At 51.9% G+C, this 20,903-nt stretch overlaps 5 protein-coding genes across 5 annotated transcripts; 4 read left to right on the plus strand and 1 right to left on the minus strand.

The window, feature by feature from the left end:
* Window positions 1-435: 435 nt before the first annotated feature.
* Window positions 436-1,329, plus strand: EMWEY_00004980 (hypothetical protein; the record flags this gene model as incomplete). Its single annotated transcript, XM_013481072.1, has 1 exon — window positions 436-1,329. One exon carries the CDS (start codon window positions 436-438, stop codon window positions 1,327-1,329), a length of 894 nt encoding a protein of 297 aa, XP_013336526.1.
* A 699-nt stretch (window positions 1,330-2,028) lies between these two features.
* On the plus strand, window positions 2,029-3,296 carry EMWEY_00004990 (beclin 1, putative; the record flags this gene model as incomplete). The annotated part of the gene is made up of 5 exons (XM_013481073.1): window positions 2,029-2,096; window positions 2,486-2,612; window positions 2,779-2,875; window positions 3,020-3,133; window positions 3,265-3,296. 5 exons carry the CDS (start codon window positions 2,029-2,031, stop codon window positions 3,294-3,296), a joined length of 438 nt encoding a protein of 145 aa, XP_013336527.1.
* Window positions 3,297-8,003: 4,707 nt separating this feature from the next.
* On the minus strand, window positions 8,004-12,931 carry EMWEY_00005000 (Similar to Transposon MAGGYgagandpolgenehomologues, related; the record flags this gene model as incomplete). Its single annotated transcript, XM_013481074.1, has 4 exons — window positions 8,004-8,736; window positions 9,194-9,261; window positions 9,472-11,490; window positions 11,969-12,931. The coding sequence occupies 4 exons, from the start codon at window positions 12,929-12,931 to the stop codon at window positions 8,004-8,006; spliced, it is 3,783 nt and encodes a 1,260-aa protein (XP_013336528.1).
* Window positions 12,932-15,651: 2,720 nt separating this feature from the next.
* Window positions 15,652-17,534, plus strand: EMWEY_00005010 (hypothetical protein, conserved; the record flags this gene model as incomplete). Its single annotated transcript, XM_013481075.1, has 3 exons — window positions 15,652-16,047; window positions 16,284-16,593; window positions 16,840-17,534. 3 exons carry the CDS (start codon window positions 15,652-15,654, stop codon window positions 17,532-17,534), a joined length of 1,401 nt encoding a protein of 466 aa, XP_013336529.1.
* A 2,207-nt stretch (window positions 17,535-19,741) lies between these two features.
* On the plus strand, window positions 19,742-20,741 carry EMWEY_00005020 (Ubiquitin-conjugating enzyme, related; the record flags this gene model as incomplete). The annotated part of the gene is made up of 3 exons (XM_013481076.1): window positions 19,742-19,847; window positions 20,073-20,278; window positions 20,595-20,741. 3 exons carry the CDS (start codon window positions 19,742-19,744, stop codon window positions 20,739-20,741), a joined length of 459 nt encoding a protein of 152 aa, XP_013336530.1.
* Between the last annotated feature and the right edge of the window lie 162 nt (window positions 20,742-20,903).

The raw sequence follows: 20,903 nt of genomic DNA on the forward strand, positions 1-20,903 counted from the left end.
GGGAGAGAAACATAAACCAAGGCCCCAGAATACTCGGGCCCTCAGTCAAGCGTAAGGCAGAGCCGCCGGCAGCCCCAGCAACGGTTGTGGTACTTCTTTGTGCACCGTTTGAATTATATAACCCATATATTCACCAATTGCTGGGAAAACCCTCCGAAAACGCGTCATGCCTCTATTTATCCGTCTTATTCCAAGCATTCTTAGCGCGCTAAGCCATGCACGGGTGCCCGTGGAATCTCTGTCTATTAATGGTTGCGATCTTAGCTACTTGTGCAATGACTGTTTTCCGGATGCATTTTAATAAGGAATTAACGCTGCAGGGCATTTCAATCGGCTGTCTGCTTGCAGCAGGATACACCGCTGGCCGTTGTGCCCTCGCGAGCTGCGCAAGCGAGATGACCTTACACCTGAATCTTGACCTCTAGGAAGCAAGATATGGAGTCGCCGAATAGTCCGCTGCAGCCGCTCCCAAGAGCCTCTTTTGTATGCGAGAACTGCTCCCGCCACGTAGTTGTCGTGCTGGATAGCAGTTTCCATTCGTCCAACACAACATTACAAACAAGCAAGCAGTCAAAGACGGAAGTTTCACTGGCTGCAAATGCAGAAGATCCTCTGCCGCTGCAGTTTCACTGTGTAGATGAAGGGCAATTCCATCGAAGTGGAGCCACTACAACGCCTCTTGACGATGGGGCTGCCACATGTGCTCCCTTGCAGCGACCGTTGCAGCATCAACTGCAGCACCAGCTGCAGCCTCCAGTGCCTTCAGCCAACGAAAGCTGTAGATCCCCATTGTCTTCTTGTGTTCCATCTCTCTATGCCGATCCAGCGGACACAAGCGGTGCCAGCGTTTCAGTGGACGAGGGTGTAGGAGCGGATTCAGGGATGATGTATCCTCTCTGTGCTGCGTGTTTAGATGCGGATATAGCTGAAGTTGAGCCATCAACTGCTCACGAGAAGAGGCTTATCCGAAAATATGAAAGGGCGTTGAGGAGGCTGCAGCGGCTATCCACTGCGAGAGCCCAAGAGGAAGTTGCAACGGATGCTGCAACCTCTACGCTGGCACAGTTGCGGCAGCTGGAAGAAGAGGAAAGAAAATTAGAAGCGGAAATATCCGTAATTGAGGCTTCGACTGCCCAAAAAGAAGCACAAAAGCGCGCAGTCGTCGCCGAGCTCGCGGAGCTGCACATGTGGCATGCTGAATTTTGGCTGCTGTACACAAACCATTGGCTCCGCATGATGCGTCATGGAGAGGTGAACTGCGAAACCTGCTTTCATGTTCGTTTTGCTGTGGCCGAGTCTAATGCCTTCTACGCGATTTTCAGAGCATGAATAATCAAGTGTTGCCTTCTGTAGAGCCTGCTTCATATCTGCACAAACAAGCATTTACGGGAGTTTTATTTAATATTATGCCTGAGTATTAGAAGAAAACGACTTCCGTGTTCTATAGGCGGTTTAATATGCTTCCAGGCGGCTTGTTGTGATATGTCCCTAGCTCATGTATTGCCCGTGACGGCAAACGACAAACTGCTCTTCTACTGCAAAACGATTGTGTTTTTCTGCGGTGTACTACATGTGGATTTGACCAGCGAAGGCGGGCCATGGAACGCTTATTCGTGTACATCGGGACGGAGTTGCGGCGTTTGAAGAGATTGAATGTAGTCACTGACGCCTTCCATATTTGGACGTACAAGTTTCTTCCATCTATTAACAAATGCAGAATTGGTGAGACAAAGCCACGGATGGATGCGACAAGTGCAAATAAGCGTAGGCAATAGTTGCTGGTGCCAGGCGACAAGGGCCGGAGTTGCTGCTGCTGGGCCCTATCGTGGCAATCGACGCGTAACAGAGGGTCTAGAGGGTCTTTCGCGAACAGAAGGGGGATGTGGGTGTATGCATTTGAAGTGAAAGTGGGAGTGAAAAGAAGAGCGCACAGAAAAGCTGATGGCACAAGGATAAGTAGACAAGGAGAACGTGGGCTGAAGCCATGGGGAACAAGTGAAACAGAAACGGAAGGCGACAGCAAGCCAAATGGAGAACCAGCCCACTCTGGAAGCGCAGGAGATGGACCCAAACTCAATGGAAGAAGTGCTGCTCTGGTGCGTTTTGTAGGCCGGATTTCCTCGCCTTCGTGCCCATCTTGGGCGGAAGTGAATACTGGCTGGGGATATTTGTGCATGCTGCTCGACGTCTTCTACCGGAAGTGTCAGGCACACCCCTCCAACTATAGACTTGTGCCCAGAGGACAGTTCTCCTTTCTCATAAGGCAAGAACCTTCCCAGCTCACGTTTCGGTGTTCCAGTTTAGGGTTTAGGTTTCGGGGCATATGTTGAGGGTTTCGTGTCAAGGGTTGGGATCTAGGATGCTGGTGAGGTCCGGGCCCATACACCTGTCGCAGGGGTTGAGGTAGTCAAACTGTGGTTTCATTCGGTGATTCGTGCACCCCATCATTAACGTTAAAGTGAGCGTGCTTATTGTTTATGTCGAGCAGAAAGAAAGACGGCGCTGTGCTTCCGCTCCACGGCGGCGGGGGGGAAGTCGGGCTGAGCCGCTTTTTTTACAGCAACAAGCGGTTTGACTCTGCAATGATGGCATTCTTGGAATGCGTTAAAGAGGTAACTTGGAGAAGCTGCTACTAGAATGGCGGCGGCAGTTGCTCGTCGTTGTTCTGCAGCTGCTGACACCACTGTCGCTGCTGTTGCGACTATGGCTGCTCGGTTTGCGGTAAGTGTGAATGTGGGGCTCATTGGGATGTTTGTGTGTGTACAATGCGCGGTGCAGCTGGCTGACTTGCTTGCCGCGGCTGCGGAGGACCGGAGCAAAGATAGAGCCATCTGCCGCTTGTTTCCTTTCCCCGAACTTCCTTATGAAATCGAGGGTCAGCTGTACCCACGTCGTGAACCCTAAGCTCTGAAACCATCAGTGGTAGACTGTAGTGGTAGGCTGTAGAGAAGCAAAAAGGCGGCATTTTGTTTCTAGCAACGGGGGGTGCGCTTGTGTGCGTGTTGGTCGTTGCGATCAGGCGACCGAGTGGGGGGATTCAGCATACGTTTACAGCTAAATCAGGACGAAAGGTGGACAAAAGCCCTGAAGCTGCTCCTCATTGACATGAAATGGCTTCTAGAATACATCGAGCGTGAGCTGGCACAAACCCTTAAGCGAAGACGCCTGCGTAGGCACACAGAAACGCTGGCAGGAATGCTGGACGACAAATATTGTGCCTCAGCAGGTCGATGCACTACTTCTCCTCTGTTCTCTTGCCTTCAGGCATTTGCTTGGTGACCGGCGCGGCACCATAAAGTGCTTAATGAGACGTTTGCTTGCAGCACAGTTAATTCCACCTGCGGGTTCTCTAGCGAAAAGCACAGGCTCTCCAAATGTTGCTGCGAGTTCTTGCTGGGAAAGATGAAGCCATGACTGGCGATCTGCGCATACATGCTTGGGTGCATGTGTGCATGTGTCCGTGCACAGTATTCATTTGCAGTTGGTTTGTGAGAGCCGGCACACACTAGCCGGCGTATACAAAATGATGGACGTGACCACGCGCCTCTATGCACCTCCCCAGAACAGCTGCAGGCACACACGCGGTGGTGTGTGCCGGTGCGCTGTGCAGTGGTACGTCCTTCATCTTATCATTGGCTCACAGCAGCCGCCTACAACTGTACACATCGTAAGGGGTACGTCTAAAGCTTTCACCAGCACTGGTGGAAGAGGGCGGGCTGCTGGGAAGCTAGCTGTAAGCAACAGCGGCCGGCGTCGTTCTCAGTATCTCCCCGACGCCCGTACGAGAAATGCAAACTTGCGAAATACTTTATTTTCTTACCAGGGCAGTCGTATGCACTACCTTTTAAGTCGTTTAGACGACCGGGATGTCATCTGTGTTGTTGAGCATATGCTCCTTCGCCGTGCCACTAGAATAGAACAGCAAAGAAATAGAACAGCAGAGGGGTAGGACGTTTCCCCCGCATCTCCTTTTCATACAAATTACTTCCCTTGCCCAACACCCAGAAGCTTCACGTCAACATAAACAGCTGGGGTAGCTTCAGATGCAAAACGTGGTATTTGTGTGTTCATGATCATGAAAGCAAGCCCTCAGCGAGCTGCACATCCCTTGAACTGGGAACAGGGGACTTCGTCTGTGCCCATCGCTACCCTTGGGTACAAAGTAGTGCGGGGTGCTGAAGGCGCCTAGTTTAGATGCTTTTCACCCCACCTATCTGCAACGGGAAAGTGCAGGAAATGATGTCAGCCCTGTGACCATGGCTGTTCCACTCCGATATATTGTTTAGCTGCTCTTCCTTCTCTATGGTTCTGCCGCTTTTTACAATACATCAATCATGTTGAATCGTTGGATCGTTGTTTCGTGTGGAAACTAGTCTCCGCCACCGCTTATTCAGCGTTATGATTTGTACGTACTTAAGGCTAACTGTTGCGGGTGGTATAAAGATACCGCAAAAGCAAAAACGTCCGGAATTCACACCCCTTTTTCTCAGCTGTGAACAGTGCCAGAACAACAATCTGCCCCACGCGTTGCCCTGCGTTCAGTTAACAACTGGCCTGTCGCGACGCCGACAACAACTGCACAGAAAAGGCCCGCGTTGAAGGTCATGCAAACCAGCATCATACCCCAATCGATCGCCACGGCTATGCATAAGAGAGCCCTGCAATGCAAAGAGAACGCACAACAAATTGCAATGTGCGTACGAATAAACCAAGACAACGAAGCCCCACCGACGGCCTGCAACTAACAACCGAAAACTTGGGCAGCACCCAAATATTACAATGATGAAACTCACAAGCTACATGTTTTGCTGGGGATGCCTCGAATAACGTGCAGCTCGCCATTAGTTGCACGTTATTCGAAAACGCAAACGATCGGCAACAGCACAATACAAATACATGCTGAGTAGCATCCATGCACGACTGCTTCCTTGCTACCTCGATCCCATATCCACAACTTCATGCAAACAGTAATGTCTCGTCCTTTATTCAATGGAGCTCTAAAGGGTGTAACTCGTAAATTACCAAACTGCCAAAGGTTTAGCCCTCAAACAGCGCCAGCTCTCCCCTTCTGACCCTACAGGACAAACACAAAACCCGCAACTCCTGGCATTTACTATTGTGGTACAATATTTGTAGTGAAGAGAGGCAAAGGGTAAGGGGGGATTGTACGCACGGCTGGCAGGAACCCGGGTCCAGGCCCCGGGCTGCAAGTTGGGAAGAGACTGTAAGCCCCCCGGTTGCAAAAGCGGTGGGGCTGTTGGCCACCTGTCGCTCGAAGGTGTCATAACACGTGGTAGGCCGTTTATCTCGCTTGATCCTCCACTCGCCGTCGCCACAGAATCCTCCGAGCAAGCCTCCCGCGTCACCGGAGGCACGGGGGCCTCAGAACGGGCTTCCCCATGTTGCATATCACGGCAAATTGCCTTCACTTTTGCACTGCACATAAACAAACTGGAATTACGCCCTATCATACCACTGACGGTAAGGTTTTTGCCCCCCAGAGCCCTGGTGGCAACAATTCACGTAAAACTGATGCGGGCGAGGGGGCCGCGTGCATGTTCCAGATTGCTCCCATTCAACTTTAAAAGCGCGTGAAAAAGGGAAGCTGGGCAAAGTTGTATGTCGATTAGGAATATTATTTACGGGCATCCACCACAGACCTGCCGAGGCACAAGCCGAAGATGCAGAAGCAAGACAGGTAAAAATCAAGGGCAGTTGATGTTCCCCACCATCTGCAGGAGGCAGTTGAACAAATGGAATGCACAACAAGAAGTAGCAGACGTAGAAGTGGCAGATATGCACCATAGTTTCTACACGCATGCGTGCACATGAAGCCACCCACAACCGGAGACGAAATTGAAGACGGGAGGCGGTCTCACGGGAAAAGAATTGTGGCGTCGTAGCCCCAGTAAAAAGTCATCTGCATCTCCATCTTAGCACTGGTAAGATAAAGCCACTACCTCTACTTCACGGGCAAGTTTCACTGGTAGCACTTAGAAGTTCTTCCAGAGCCCCCTACTAGGGCCGAGCTTCCCATGTTCGTGTGCACTGCTCTTTTGTCTTAGTCGCCACCAGACTTCCTCGAGTGGAACACGCAAGCACTCTGCAGTTAATAATGGGAATGGGAGCGGTTGGTTAGCTGACAGGATTTGCCTAGGAGCCAGGACAGCAAGGAGCCCGGTTGAGAGTTCACCAGCCCTGTGGGCGTTACTGGGGGTTCTTAAGGATAATGTAGAAAAGAAGGGGAAAATAAAAGTCATTTAGGTCCTATGAACCACCTGAAATGCACATAGGAATGTAAGATACTTACCATATCTGCCCTGCCTGCGCAAGGCGCCAGCTGAGGCTATCCACAGCTGGGAGCCGCTGTCCTTGCGACTGAGCCTCAGCCACCTAGTGTAGTGATAGTTATTGAAATAGGGAGAATACAACAGTTAAAATACACCTGAAATGACGGGCAATAGCAAACGAGAGCACCATCAGGCCCCGTTCGTGCATCGGTTTTACTCGTGAGGAGGCGGGCCCTCAGTGAAAACTACACGTGGTGGAGTTAAGCGTACGCCTGAGGAAATCTGAATAATACTTGTTAGGTTGCTACAAAGGCTAGTTGTTGGCGCGAACTGTGAACGTGTATTTCGCATATAAACGGGTCAACTACAACCGCCATTGCTCGTTTCCTGCCGTTGTTTTGTCTGCGCGTTGGCGGGAAATCGACGCACGCTTGCTCGGCATGCTTCTTCTGTGCATCGGTTCTTGTGTAATACAGAAGAGGTGTCCTTCCTTTGTAAATTCGACCAAAAATGCGAACGCAAGGGTTAAACGGTGAATCGTTGCTCTACCAGTGGCCTACCAACAGCACCACGAGTATGGTGCTTCCGGCCGTACGTACGGTGTCACTACGTGTAGTGCACAGGCACTACCATGTGACTCTGGTGTGATCTCTAGTAGCTCATTGACCATAAAGAGAAGGATTATGCCATTAGAAACTAAGAAATGGAATTAATACTGCTAAATATTCTAAGAATCGAGTACCTTAGGCGGAACCATAGGTTAATAGGATTACCCCCGCCGGCGGCCACTATCGGCAGTGTGACGTACTACCTAGTCAATACTTGGGTACCAGTAGGCTACTTTAGAGATCTAATTTAATAGGAAATAGAATTATTACTATACACTAGTATTATGCCTATAATTAAGACTTTGGTGGATAGCAATTATAGGCCAGGCTCCTGACCGTCCCACCACCGTTGACATCCCCCCGTCATCCTCTAGGTTGGGCGCTGACACCCAGCCATGATCAAAGTCAATTCAGATCACAGTTCTATTATCCTGGGAACTTCCCTTGTTTATAATAGAGACTCGAACATGATTTGTAATTTTAAGTATTCACCTCTGGGAAGTTGTGTAGTTAGAGGATGTAGTTAGGAAGCCAGACGATATGCGACGATAAGTAGGCACAGCTTAGGACGGCTTCCAGCCTATACCAAATAAGTGCACACGCTAGAATCTAACTCCTACTCTCGGATTATCGCTATAAAACTCTAATGAATGCAATTAACAACCATATTGATTCGAAGCCTAAACTGCGACTGCATCAAGCCTCATGTTAGTAACAATGCGACGGAGTGAAGCAAGTGAGCCGGAAGTCCGCCGATGCCGAAAGTCCGTGTCCACGTTGTGAAGATTAGCTCATTACTCCTTGCACACCGGAGCGAAAACCGTTCTAAAGAGGGCTGTTGCGTTGTCATCAGTGCAGTTAAGCCCTCATAGTCACTTCACAGCAGAAATCGAGACAAAGACTCCTCAACCTCCGCCGATAAGGTTGTGTTCCGTTCTGCTGTGCAAAGTGTCCCTCTGGTAGCTACTGATGCAACCTTCAGTAGGGAGCAGCTGCTGAGTTCCCGAGGAAGTCCCGCAGCCCGTCCCTCAGTGTGCACCACTTCGCACGCCGACTATACACCTGTTCCATCATGACACTAACGTCAACATCCGCCGGCTGATGGTTAGCCTTCCAGAACGGGCGGCCTGCCTACCTCCACAATAGAATCCTCCCCTCGTCGGATACACTCTCCCCATGGGGCAAGTGCTAACGCCACCGTTCTTAGGTATTGCTGGCAGCGCACGCAGAGCTGCCCCTGAAGTCCCCTGAAGTCGCCGCCGAAATTGTACGTCCATACTGCTGCTGTTGCTGCTGTAACTGCTGCTTCAGCTGCTGCAGCATCTGCAGCAGGACTGCCTGCTGCTCCTCCTTGTGATTTTACAGTGACTCCTTTTTTTTCCTTTAATTCTTTTTCTTCTCTTTTCTTCTTCTTCTCCTCCTCAGCCTTTCTTTTGAGTTCTTCTTCCTCTTTACACCGCCTTTCCTCCTCTTCCTCCCGCAGCTTCTGCTGCTGTTGCAGCAGCAAAAGGCGCTGCTGTGCAGCACGAACTGCAGCAGACACAGGGCCCTTCTTTGCTGCTGCAGCTGGGGACAGAGCAGCAGGTACAAGACCGTGCTGCTGCAGCTGCTGCAGGTGGTGCTGCTGCTGGTCGTCTTTATCCATAAGTGAGTAGACGTCTTGCTGCTCCTCCCCCTGTTGCTCCTCCTCCTCTTGCTGTTGCTGCTCTTGCTGTTGCTGCTCTTGCTGTTGCTGCTCTTGCTGTTGCTGCTCTTGCCGTTGCTGCTCTTGCTGTTGCTGCTCTTGCCGTTGCTGCTCTTCGCTTACTGCTGCAGCTTCTTCTGCTTCCGCAGTCCCCCTGTTCGTTGGGCTCCGCCGGCGCCTTCTCTATTTGCTTCCGCAGTCCCCCTGCTCGTTGGGCTCCGCCGGCGCCTTCTCCATTTGCTTCCGCAGTCTCCCTGCTCGTTGGGCTCCGCCGGCGCCTTCTCCATTTGCTTCCGCAGTTCCCCTGCACGTTGTGGCTCTGCCTGCTGTAGCACTTAGTGCCGCCCACCATCTGTAGGGTAGCGTCCTTGGTTTGTACAGCCTATTCTGCTAACCCTCACACCAATACCAGCACGAGCACTGCCTCATGCCGCCGAGACACCTCCGCGCGCTGTCTCGCACGAGCAAATGCCGATTTGCTATTAACCCTGGCGAGGACAGCGAGCTGTCCAGGCCGTCCCTAACTTTAAACTCTCACTGCCGTTTTTTTTGTTGGCGTCTTCTGGGGTCCCTAAGGTATCCATGTCCGGTCCCTCAGCCTTGTTTCCTACCATCCCATCCGATATCCCCCACTCATCACCTGTGTCCTAGCATCCTCTGTTGCCGCAACACGCTTGCCCTAAGTGTTCAACGCCCAGGTCCGCCGTTGTGCCGTAGGAACGTAGTACTCCACCTGAGATAGTAATCCACACCTTGTGGGCGTTTGTGTATACCCGAGTAGGCGCGGCTTATGACGCTGCTACAGCTGTGGCGAGTGTGAAGGAATATCCGATTGTATGTAGCTTCCTCAGGTAGTGCATGCATGTCCTTCGTCTTCATCTTCCCTGACGGTCTCTCGCCTCAGCTGGTCAACTTTCGCTCTTGTATCTTCCACTGGCTGCTCCACATCGCTTCGATTTTGTCTGGGTTTACGTCTGCGTCGCTTCCAGGCTCGAATTAAGGCTGGGCAACCCTGGAGATGGTGTGCGGGTTCCCACGTGGCCCGCTCCTCGGGGGCGCCACGCCATTTGAGTAGGTAGGAGGCAGAAGATCCCGAGCCTCGTTGGTCCAAGATATAATCCACGAGGTACTGGTCTGTGGGGTTCCCTGCCTCGTCCCGAACTGGCGGCCACCCAGCTGGTGCATCTTGTGCCATGTGTGTCGCAGGCCGAGGACGATGCGGAATCAGTTGCGAAACGTGGAAGACGTTGTGCCCTGCGTAGCTCCCGGGAAGACCAATACGGCAAGCCACCTCCCCTATCCTCTCAGTAACCGAGAAGGGACCTCGATACCGAGGCTCCAACTTAGCACAATCATTTAGCGCTGGTAGGTGTTTGCTGCTGATCCATACTCGGTCCCCCACCTTATAGTCTATCGGCCGTCTCCTAGCGTCCGCGTAGTACTTCTGGCGCCATTTTGCTTGCAGGATATGGGCCTGTGCCCTATCGCAGAGTCGCTGGAAGAGCTTCGTCATGGGAGGCGAGAGCGTTGGGGGTAAAGTCCCTGTGACATCTAGATCTGCCGCTGTAAGGGGGTTCTCCCCTATCAGTACTTCGAAAGGTGAGAGTTCCGTGGAAGAGTGAGGCGTTGTGTTATATGCAAGCTCTAGGGCAGGCAGCAGATACTCCCAATCCCGCTCATCGGTTTGTATATAGGTGCGCAGCATCTGCTCGAGCGTGCGATTTACACGTTCCGTCTGTCCGTCCGTCTGTGGATGGTAGGGGGAGGACAGTGCTCGTTTGATATTGAAACGCGAACAGAGTGCCTCCCAGACCTCCGAGGTAAAGCGTGGGTCCCTGTCAGAGACGAGGGTCTCTGGGAACCCATGGTATCTGATGAGTCTGTCAGCCAACAATGCTACCGTGTCAGCTGCCGAGCTAGTCTTGCGCGTGGGAATGAAGTGGGCCATTTTGCTCAACGAATCCACCAGTACCAAGATGGCGTCGTCTCCTGCGTGTGTGTGTGCCAGGTCAGTGATAAAGTCCAAGCTCACATGGCTCCAACGCCGTGACGATATGAGGAGTTGCTGCAGCAGGCCGGCGGGTTTCTGGGTGACACTCTTCGAAGCTCGACATTGCACACAAGAATCCACGTAGGTATTAGTATCTGTTCGCATTCCAGGCCAATAGTAATGTTTGCTAATTGCAAGAAAAGTCTTCTTTTGACCCCTGTGCCCCGCTGTGACGTGATCATGAAACTGGTATAGAATGTGCGTTAGGAACTCCGGTAATTGAGGGACACATATCAGCCAAATGCCATTCTGACATATGCGCAGGTATGGGCGCTGGAAACGAAACCCATAGCGGCGCTGATGAATCTCGACGTGAACGGTTTCTCCCGGGGTCTTGGCAGCGGCCGTATAAGCATCGCGGAAGACTGGACACTTAGAATATGCCAATGGCCAGTCAGGAGCGTGTGTAGGGGAATTCGGCTTGTGTGTTGCGCTCGTCTGTTGCTGTGGCCGACTGTGTTGCTGTTGTGTATTCAGGGTCACCTCCGTAGGCTTCTCGCTCCCCCGCTGTTGCCGGGTCCTCACCCGGATGCCGGCTAGTTGTCGATAGTCGGTAAGTTGTTTCCTAGTTTTAGGGTATGGGGTTAAGGGTACCTCGGCGGGTACGAGGGTAACCAAGGAGCCTTGTGGGGTGTCAATCGGCTCCACCGAACTGCTGGGTGCGTTGGTTGTAGGCCCTCCCGGGTTACGCGACAATGCATCCCCCACTTGATTGCGTGTGCCTGGCAGGGAAGAGATCGTCAGTTCAGGGAACTCCGCGAGGAAATCAAGCCACCTGGCGGTGCGCCCCCGAAGAGGTTTGGATGCCTTAAGTTGGTGCAGGTGCGTTAGTGCTTGATGATCCTTGTAGGCCGTTACCTTTGCAGCCCGCAGTAGGTGTGACCACTTGTCCAAGGCAGTAACCAGTGCCAATAATTCCTGGTCATAGATGGATTATTTCTGCTGCGCAGCGTTCATTGTTTGGCTCAGCCACCCAATTGGTTTTCCCTCCTGCTCCAGGACCGCACCCAACGCGAATCCCGAAGCATCTGAGTACAGGTCAAAAGGCTTCGTGGTATCGGGTATCTGGAGGGTGACGTAATCGGTGAGCTTTCGTTTGAGCTGTTGCACTGCCTGAGTGCGGGCCTACGACCACTTGAAATGGGCCCCCTTCCGTGTGAGTTCCAGTAGGGGGCGGGCCACTCTAGCATAGTCTGCCCCCATAAACATACGACAGTAATTTACAGTGCCCAGGAACTGCCGCACCTGTGTGTCATTCTGTAGCGCCTCCGGTCAATGTTGAACGGCTGCAACCTTGTCTGTGGCGGGTTTGATTCCTTCTGCGCTGACTGTGTACCCAAGGTGAGTTCTTTCTTTGCGAACATTTGCTGAACTTAGGAAAGAAGTAATTCTTTTGCAGGATACTTAGAACCTGTTTCAGTAGAGTGGCGTGGCTCGGCAAATCAGAGCTGCAGATAAGAATATCATCCAAATAGAATGGTTGTAGATAATAGTTGATGTTTGCTTGGAATGTTGCAGCTGCTCCATTCAGGCCGAAAGGCATCACCTTGTACTCGAAAAGTCCGAGCACGGAACGCAACGCGGTCTTCCACCTGTCCTCCCGCGCCATGCGTATCTGATGATATCCCGACTCCAGATCCAAAGAGGAAAAGTACTTGGCCCCTCCCAGCATTTCCAAGGTAGTGGCAATGGGAGGTAAGGGGAAGTCGGGCGCCACCGTAAGAGCATTTATCTCACTGTAATTAACTACCATTCTCATCCTTCGGTCCCCCGTCCCGTTGTCCTTCTTATCCACCACGATAGTCGGGGCACATATAGGGGAGTATGTAGGCCCTATCCATCCCTTGGTAGTCAGTCTGGCTATCTCCTGTTTGTGTGCCTGTAATTGTTCAGGAGTCGTTCGGTATATCGGCGATTTAGTAGGCATCCTCCCAGGCACTAGGAGGATCCGATGCTCGAAGGGGCGCTTCGGCGGCAGTCCAGCGGGCAGCTGATCAGGGAATACTGCTCGGTACTCCTTCAATACATCCGGGATGACTGGAGGGGTCGACGATGCTGCCTCGGACTTCAGCCAATCATCGAACCTCGAATACTCTAAGGTAGCTGTCGGCCAAAGGGACTCCTCCTCATCGTCAAGCTGCTCTTGTTCCCCCAGTTCTCTGTTCTCCCCGCCCCTTTCAGTAACCTTGGGGCTTCCCAACAAAGCGCAGCACCATGTCCCTTGCCCAACCTCAGTCGGATTCGGTGTTTCGGGCTCCTCACCAACCGGGAGAGCGAGGATGGAAGACAGTCCTTGCATCGGGTGTTGAATCTTAGATGTGTTCTCCCTGGCCTGTTGTAGTATTGCCTTAATATCCACCTTCAGTCCCTTACGCGTATGTGACTTGTGCCTCGTTGGCTGGGGGCGTAGAAGAGCCATGGCCTCCTCCTCTGGCCTCTCAGCTATTTGTCTGGCTAGGAGATCATACGCCCGTCACTTTGGGCGCACCAGGGGGCCGCTAACCCATTCTGACCTTCCTTTGTTTACACGAACGAGTGTCAACTTAATCAATTGGCCCTCTACCAATGCACGTAGTTCATCCGATGGGAAAAGGCATGCAGCGTTGTGCTCAGTTAACCAGTCTAGTCCCACCACTAGATCGTAAGGCACCGGTCCCACTAGGAAATTCCCAATTAGCTTCATGCCCCCGCTCCACATAACTAACCGCTTGACTACTCGACTGATCCTCAACTTCTCTCCGTTAGCCACAGTGAAACAGCATTCCTCCGCCAGTAGTCTCTCCTTTAACTGAAGTTTCTTCACTGTATAGGGGTTTATGAAGCTTCTAGGTGCTCCCGTGTCTACCAACGCTTCGCATCGTTGTCCTGCTATCACCACTCTCAGGACAGCTGCTGTTCCTGCGCTACACAGGCTCCCCCCTTGGGTATCTTACTCCCCACTCATCCGCCACCATTGGCCCTTCCATACTTGATCTATGCAGCACCTGTGTGGCTGCGCGGTCGACTCAGGTTCCGCTACCCGACCAAGCAATTTTTCTTGCCAATTCGCGGAAACCGGTATACTATTGGGCCCTGTAGTTATTGTACACAGGGCACCGCTACCAGGTGCCATTTGCTTAGCCCGATTGTCCCCGTCAACGGCTAGGCCTGTTCGTTTAAACGTCTCGGTGGGCTAGGTCGGGGTCGTATCGGTGGAGTCGCTCGTTTGATAGTAGGAGCTCCACTCCAGTGGTAGGGCGAGGCACACGTGGAGGCATAGTGTCCCACTCCTCCGCACCGACGACACATTTCCCCAGGGCGCTTAGTGGCCTCTCCTCTTGATGGGCAGCCCAGTGCTGAGTGCCCTCTTCCCCGACACGCGTAACATTCTAAAGGTCTGGTTTGCTCTCTGGTAGGAGGCGGGTGTTCCCTTATGGTCTACCGCCCTTCGCTCGGGCGCTTCTGGTGTTCGTGGTTCCTGTAAGTTGTTAGAATGTGCCGTAGTTCCCGCTGAGTACGTCGGTAGTACTTCATCGCTTCATCCCAGCTTCCCACTACGTCCCTCAGCTCCTCAGCGGCTTCCTCCCACTTTTCAAATCTCAAGTGCCCACTCCTCGTCAGTTCGTCATAGATATCCACAGGTAAATTAGCTAGATAATATGCCACCAACTCCTCCTGTGGCCCGGGTTCAGTCTGACAGATTATACTAGAGAAATCGGATGAATACTTCCCTGGGCATCCTTCCCATTTTAACTTAGCCAGTTGAACCAGGCTAGTCTCCTTAGCGGCCCTGCAGAATCTCCCTAGCAGGTTCCTCTTAACCTCTTCCCAATCACGTAGATCTACATTGGTGTCGTATAGGTGGAACAAGAAGGTCATGGCTTCGCCAGTGAAATACTGGCGCACCTCATACCCTCAGCGTTCCCTGGGTATGCCGCAGTCTCTAAAATTTAATTCGAAGTTCCTAAGGAAGCTCAGCATACTAGATCCACCTTCCAGCGGCATCTGAGTCGGAAAAAGGGATCGCCCCTGCAAGCTCTAGTGTCATAGTAATCGTTTCTCGCTGTCTGTAATGGAGAATCGGAATCCGAATTTAAAGCTATTCTCTGTATGTAGGGTTCTTCTCGCGCCCTATTTCCATCATAGGGGCGCGCCCCACACCCTTGTCTCTGCCCCTCTGGGGGATCTCGATCGCCCCCCATCATTGAATCTGCCCCCAGACGGCAGTGGTCGTAGTCCAAACTTTCGAATTGACGTCCCCGAGTTCACAAGGTAAACAAACTGACGGAAAAAGTGACAAAATTCCTAAAATTTCCCGGAACGGCCCCCAGATGTAACACACGGTGGCCGTGTACCGTGGCTACGTATTCACCCCTATAGGCCTATAGGCCCCTGTATGTACTAGATCTACAAAACGCGTGTCCAAACACGTTAACAAATCGCCTTCCATCATGAGGGTCTGTTCGTCCCCGCCAGGTGCGGGTTACACCCTGCCGTCCATCCCGGCACCAGGTGCTGCGGTCGGACCGCAGGCATAGCCCGACTCTTTCGGACTAACTCTGCTCCTAAATGTACCAATTTTATTCTAATTCACAAGACCTCTATCCTTAATTGAATACACAGAGCCAAACATGACCTAACTATGTCACTTACCTTCTATGCGCCAGCGCGCATAGCTCTGCGGCGGGGTGCTGCTGCTCAGCCCCAGCACCAAATCAACTGCTACACCTCTAATATGCTTCTAACCTACTAATATTATCGAATTCCATCTATAGCTAAGCCTAGGTAACCTCAAGTCTCTTATAGGCTGCTGTGCTCACTCTCTATCTTACACGCTGGCTACCGCAACTGTGGACGATGTAGTGCCTGTGCACTACACGTGCAGCCCATCCTACGCAGTGCCAAGCAACATAGTTAGGCAGCGTAAGTCCTTCAGGTATCCTGTTAGGGACTTTCAGGGATCGGGCTCCAGCCTCAACAACGAGGCACGGGAGCGGACGTATTTGCTGGGACACAGCACCACCAGGGGCCACAGACATTATGCGGGCTTCTGCCGCTCCCCCTGGTGGTGCTTACGGCGGCAGCTATTCCGGGGAAAATACGTCTCAAGTCATTCCTTTTAGTGCTCATGAGGATGGTTCTCGAGGTTGGGATGGCAATGAGGTGGTGTTGACTTCTGGAGGCGACGACCTACTAGGAATGGCAGCTGCACCAGCTTCTGCTGAGATTACGGAGATGGGCGATGGCACCAGTAGTTGCGAATATGTGGAGGACGCGAATAGCGATGTGAGTGAGCCATGGATAGAGGACGGAGAATGTGTTGCGGCCGACGTGATTACTTCGGCTTCTGCCCACTGGTGTGCGCATGAGATGGCCATCGACGCGGAGGCGGATCCCCTCGCCTCTTTCTTTGCTCAGTTGATTTCTTCGCATTCGGTGAGTACATTAAGATGCTGAGCCCTGCATGAAGTATTCCATCGTAGCGAGAGGTCCCAGATGCCCTGGCTAAAATTTGCAGTTTGTAGGGCTGCACCACCAGCTGCCTGTTGGTCGTCAGGTGGAGTCGTTGAAGCAATAATCTCGCAGAAGCACACCATGTGTGTACACCTATACACTCGTAAAACCCTGAATGCGCTCGTGTGTGCCTGCGTGTACTGCGGTGTAATTGACAGCTCGTAGAGGGACCAAGTGGAGCAGATGGTAAGGCAGCCTCTAACCAACCATATACGCAAGCGACTCCTTCTGATTGTACCTATATCCCAACTCCCCAAACAGAGGAAACGTGTGGCAAAGCAGGGGCTGCGGGCATCGCTGGTGAAGGCAGAGAGGCAGCGAAGGCGGTGGAGCCGCAGGGAGCGCGTAGACGCGAAGGCAATCGGGCGGGCAGCGGGTCACGGCGTGCACCTACACAATTTACTGGGAGTACAATTGCCGATAGTCTTGATCCTGAGATGCGGGCGTATTTCGCTGCCTCCATTAGACGTAAGTCTCCGTAGCTAGTTTTTGTTATTCTGGGGAGGGGGCTGCTGCTGCCATTTTTCATTGGCCGTTACCAGTAGACTTTCCGGTCGTCGGTCTGATTCCGCTACCCCCATATTTGGTTGTGCATGCAACAGAAGCATCTACCGGTGGCAGGGAGCGGCAGCTCAGTCGTACTAGTGCCAACACCTTGGGTAGCAGGAGGCCTGCGAGTGTGTGGGCGCTCGTTTTTGGTTGTGCTGCGTTTAGGGAAAGACGTTCCTCATATCCTGGGCAGTGTGAGGGCGGTCATCGCAAGCAACCCGGAAATCTTTGGATTTTTTGATGTGGAGAGCTCCTCAGAGGCAGAGGCAGCCGGTGGGCGGCCCCTGGTGGGGCCACCTCTTTCTCGCAGGGGCGCCTGCCTCTCAGCAAGGCAGGGCAGGCCTACGGGGCAGCATCAGCAACAGCAACAGCCGGCAGCTATCTGTGCTGCTGCACAGGCATCGGAAGAATATGACAATATGACGCATGGCCGTTGTCAATTGGGGGCACAGGATACGACGGAGTGGTTATTCCCACCTGCAGTGCCTGTGTGCAGTGAATTTTGTAGAGTGAATCCTCGTGTGGCTGTTCATTGGCTGGTGCAGACGCAGATGGAGAGTATGCTTGACGGTGGGCTATGGCAGCAAAATGACCAGCATCAGGCAGTTGGGACGAGACAATGTGATCGGCTTGATGAGATCTCTTGGGCTCATCTGGCGTGTCTGGTGCCCCCCAAGGCTCTGTGCAACAAGCTAGCAGCTGTAGTAAATCCTGCACGTGAGAAAATGGAATTGGCAGCACCGCGGCTTGCCAAGGGCCTCAGCAGTGAACAAACTGGTGCCCTCAGGTATCTCCTACAAGCTTGGTACTTCTCAGGATACTTTGCGGGCCAGTTGCAGATGACTGCCGGCGGCAGTTGACTCGGGCTGATCTTGCATCAGGAATGGGGCAACTTACGAAGTTCCAGTTAAATGGACGAAGGTGTATATTGCCTGTGGAAGGATGACGTCACTTCTCTTGCTCGGTTTCCGCCACGCACCCGCCGCATTCATGTGCTTTTTTGATTCTTTAGATTGTATTTGTTTGTCGAGTGTTTCGTCTCTCAACGTTATTTGTGCACTATCCCGTTATTGTGGGTTTGTTTCAATTGAATAGGTTTGTCGGTTGGTGTTCACTAGGACAAAGTGGCATCGCTTGACAATTTTGGGGTCACCCAGGCAGTCACCGGCTGCTCTGCCTCCCGATATTAGGCGGAGCGCCTCTTTTTTTTGCGCAAGGCGTTGCCTTAAAGTCTCTTTGGTTACACGCCTGTTCTTTGTCGATTTACCCCCCATCAAATCTATTTTGGGTCTTCTTTTTGGAAAAAAATGTTTCTAGAGACCTGAGACTGTGGTTTTAATTTTATTTAGACTAATGTTTGATGGTAGAATTGCAATCTTTATACATCATAACATAACCAAGTAGTTCATATGACTCACGTCGTCACGGGGGAGTGAACCATGGTAATGCCTGTGCACTACACTTCCTCCATTGCTGCGGAGTGCCTCGGGATTGATGAGTAAAGGATGAATCTCTGGCCTGTCCATCTAGGAGACCATTTTGCCCCTTCATAATGTGTCACAACGCTTTCATGGACCGCAGAGCTGGCGCAAACGACTGCATGCACGTGCACATCTTAGCCCATGGTCAGTCTGAAGTTGGAGGAATACATCTAGTTGTAGCACTTCGTAGTTGTTCAAAACCTGCCTGCTGTGTTACTGCATGATTAGGCAAGGTTGTTTGTGGAGTTGCATCACCCCTCCGCCTGCAGGCATGAGTGCTGCAACCCTTGCCCGTCCGCCCATCTGCTGAGCGACAAGCTAACCTTTGTACAGCTCTACTTACAACGCCTGAAGTGGGTCGGGATATGCTACGTCTATTGCAATTAGCACCGGTCCGTAACTAAGACCGAGGGCCTTTAAACTTGATGGCGCCCTTATGGTTGAGAGATACACGTGTGCACAGCAATAAGCACATAGAAAGAAGAGAATAAGCGGCGGAGTGCTCGTCAATATCAATGTAGGGTAACATACACATGAGCCGGAAATTACCTTCGTAAGTCCGTGTGCGTCCAATTTTCCAGCCGTACATGCACAGTTACTAGTGCTGTGGAGCCAGGTAGGCTGCGTCGGCTTACGCCTAATTACGTGGTAACATACACCTGACTTGGGGAACTGCTCCCCTCAAGTGATCGTCAGAAAGCTACTGGAGGCGCTTCATTCCCTGCCATATGGCATAATATGCCCTCACAGCACTAAACAAAAATAACCTAAGCAACACCAATGCTTGATTGTTTCCCTGCTGCTACCTCGACCGATGCATAGCGAACACTCCATGCAAACAGGAATGTTGTCGCGTCCTTGAATCAATGGAGCTCTGGAAGGTGTAATTCGTAAAAGACCAAATGGCCACTGTTCATACCTATAACCCGCGAGCAATGCAATGCTACCGTCTGTAACTTGTGGGCCTCGAGCTTATATGATGACTGTTGTGAGCTGCGACAGCGCCAAAAGACTCATGATGAGAGTTGCTTAAAAGCAACTGACTTCACCTCCCAGTCTACAGGCGTCTTGAGCTCAGTGGCTCAAGAGCCTAGAGCTGCGTGAGGGGATGTGGCTGGTCATGAGCTGCAAATCGCCTTGCTGTAACTACAGGTGCAAAACTCTCCCCCAACATACACACACACGCCTTCTCAGCTGCATGTACAAAGGCTGTAGAGTGTTGTTTAGCAATATTTCTTGCGTAGCATTTGCCTACTAAGACCGGATACTCGCTCATATACCCACCTCATCGAGAACTGCCAATATCGGACAGATAGCTTGCTGTACACATCCAGGTACCGTTTGACGCAGGCGCGAGCACTCAGGTGAAGTGTTGAATACTTCCGCTTGCTTTTCTTTCGCCTAGTAAGGCCAAGCAAGGGTTCATGCACATTAGCAGCACTTGCCAACACTGTACTGACTGTGCTACACTACCCTCTAGGCGTTCTGAGTAGGTTGAATGCCTGGGACGCGAACACGTGACAGGTGGTGGCTGCCCTGAGAGGATGTAGCGAAATGGGATTGTTTATAACGGAAAGTGGCTGGGAATGCCATTCTCAGCAATAGCAACAGTGAATGCTCCCAACAACCAGAGCAACTGCCATGACGAAACGCTGACGGTAGTAGAGCAACTACAGGCCAACTGTTTTAGTTGTAAGGCCCCGAAACAGATAATCCTTTGATTAATCCCTTCAAAGCTCAAAACTGAAACTCCCTATAGCAACAATAGTGTAAACTTTAACTGGCGGGAACGCATGCAGATGCTCATTGGGCTGGACGCCCACGGGTGCGCCACCCGAGCGATGAAGGCAGTCAAGAGAATAGTTGAATATATATGGCAATTGAATTTATTTCTTGTTTCTCCTGCGTTTTTAGCAGGGAGGTACTGGCCCTTTCGTCATGAAATGACCGACCGAATTTCTCCTCAAGGTGGTGCGGACAACCGAGCCCTTTCGTTGACAAGCAGAAAGCGGGAACAAGGTCCTGTTAGACCATGGCGAGCCATGCTGTATGTCGCATCTAATATACATCTTGCTAGGCTCTTTCAGTTGCGCGCTGGCGGAGCAGCAGCAGGAGCTGGGATGGTCTGCAACCGCAATTGCAGCAATCAGGGCAACTGCAGCACCTCCTGCAAAAATCCCTACGCAGCTCTTGGTTTTGGAGCGGCAATGAGAGTCCTGCAGAAGCTGTAGCATAGACACATCATGAAGGCGCTTGTGTCTATCAGTGTACCCCCTGGCCTTCCGTGGCCTTCACCCGAGCACTCTCATCACTGCCGTGCATGCCACACAGACCATTAGGAATGCGCGTGTCTTCTCGAGTGTACTGCATATTTCGTTGTTGCAATTGACATTCCTCCTGGTGTAACTGCCGCTGGTGTTGCTGTGCATGCGTTCGCAGAGGAAACGCCTGATTCGTGACTTCCGCAAGTTGCAGAGCGACCCCCCCTTTGGCGTCAGCGGCGCCCCCGTGCAAAATGATATAATGCGTTGGCATGCCGTCATCTTTGGCCCTGAGGATACGCCGTGGGAGGGCGGTCAGCTCTGACCCATCGTCCAACATAGCACTAGCATATGCACGTGAACACATGATGCACTTCGTCGCCCATTGAAGAAGACTGATTTATATGCATATATATGAGAGACACCGAAACGTTTATCTGTACATGTATGTACACGAGCTTCTTTAATATATATATATATATATATA

This window comes from Eimeria maxima, genomic scaffold (assembly GCF_000499605.1).
Source record: "Eimeria maxima Weybridge genomic scaffold, Emw_scaff27, whole genome shotgun sequence".
In the NCBI taxonomy this organism is placed as follows: domain Eukaryota; phylum Apicomplexa; class Conoidasida; order Eucoccidiorida; family Eimeriidae; genus Eimeria; species Eimeria maxima.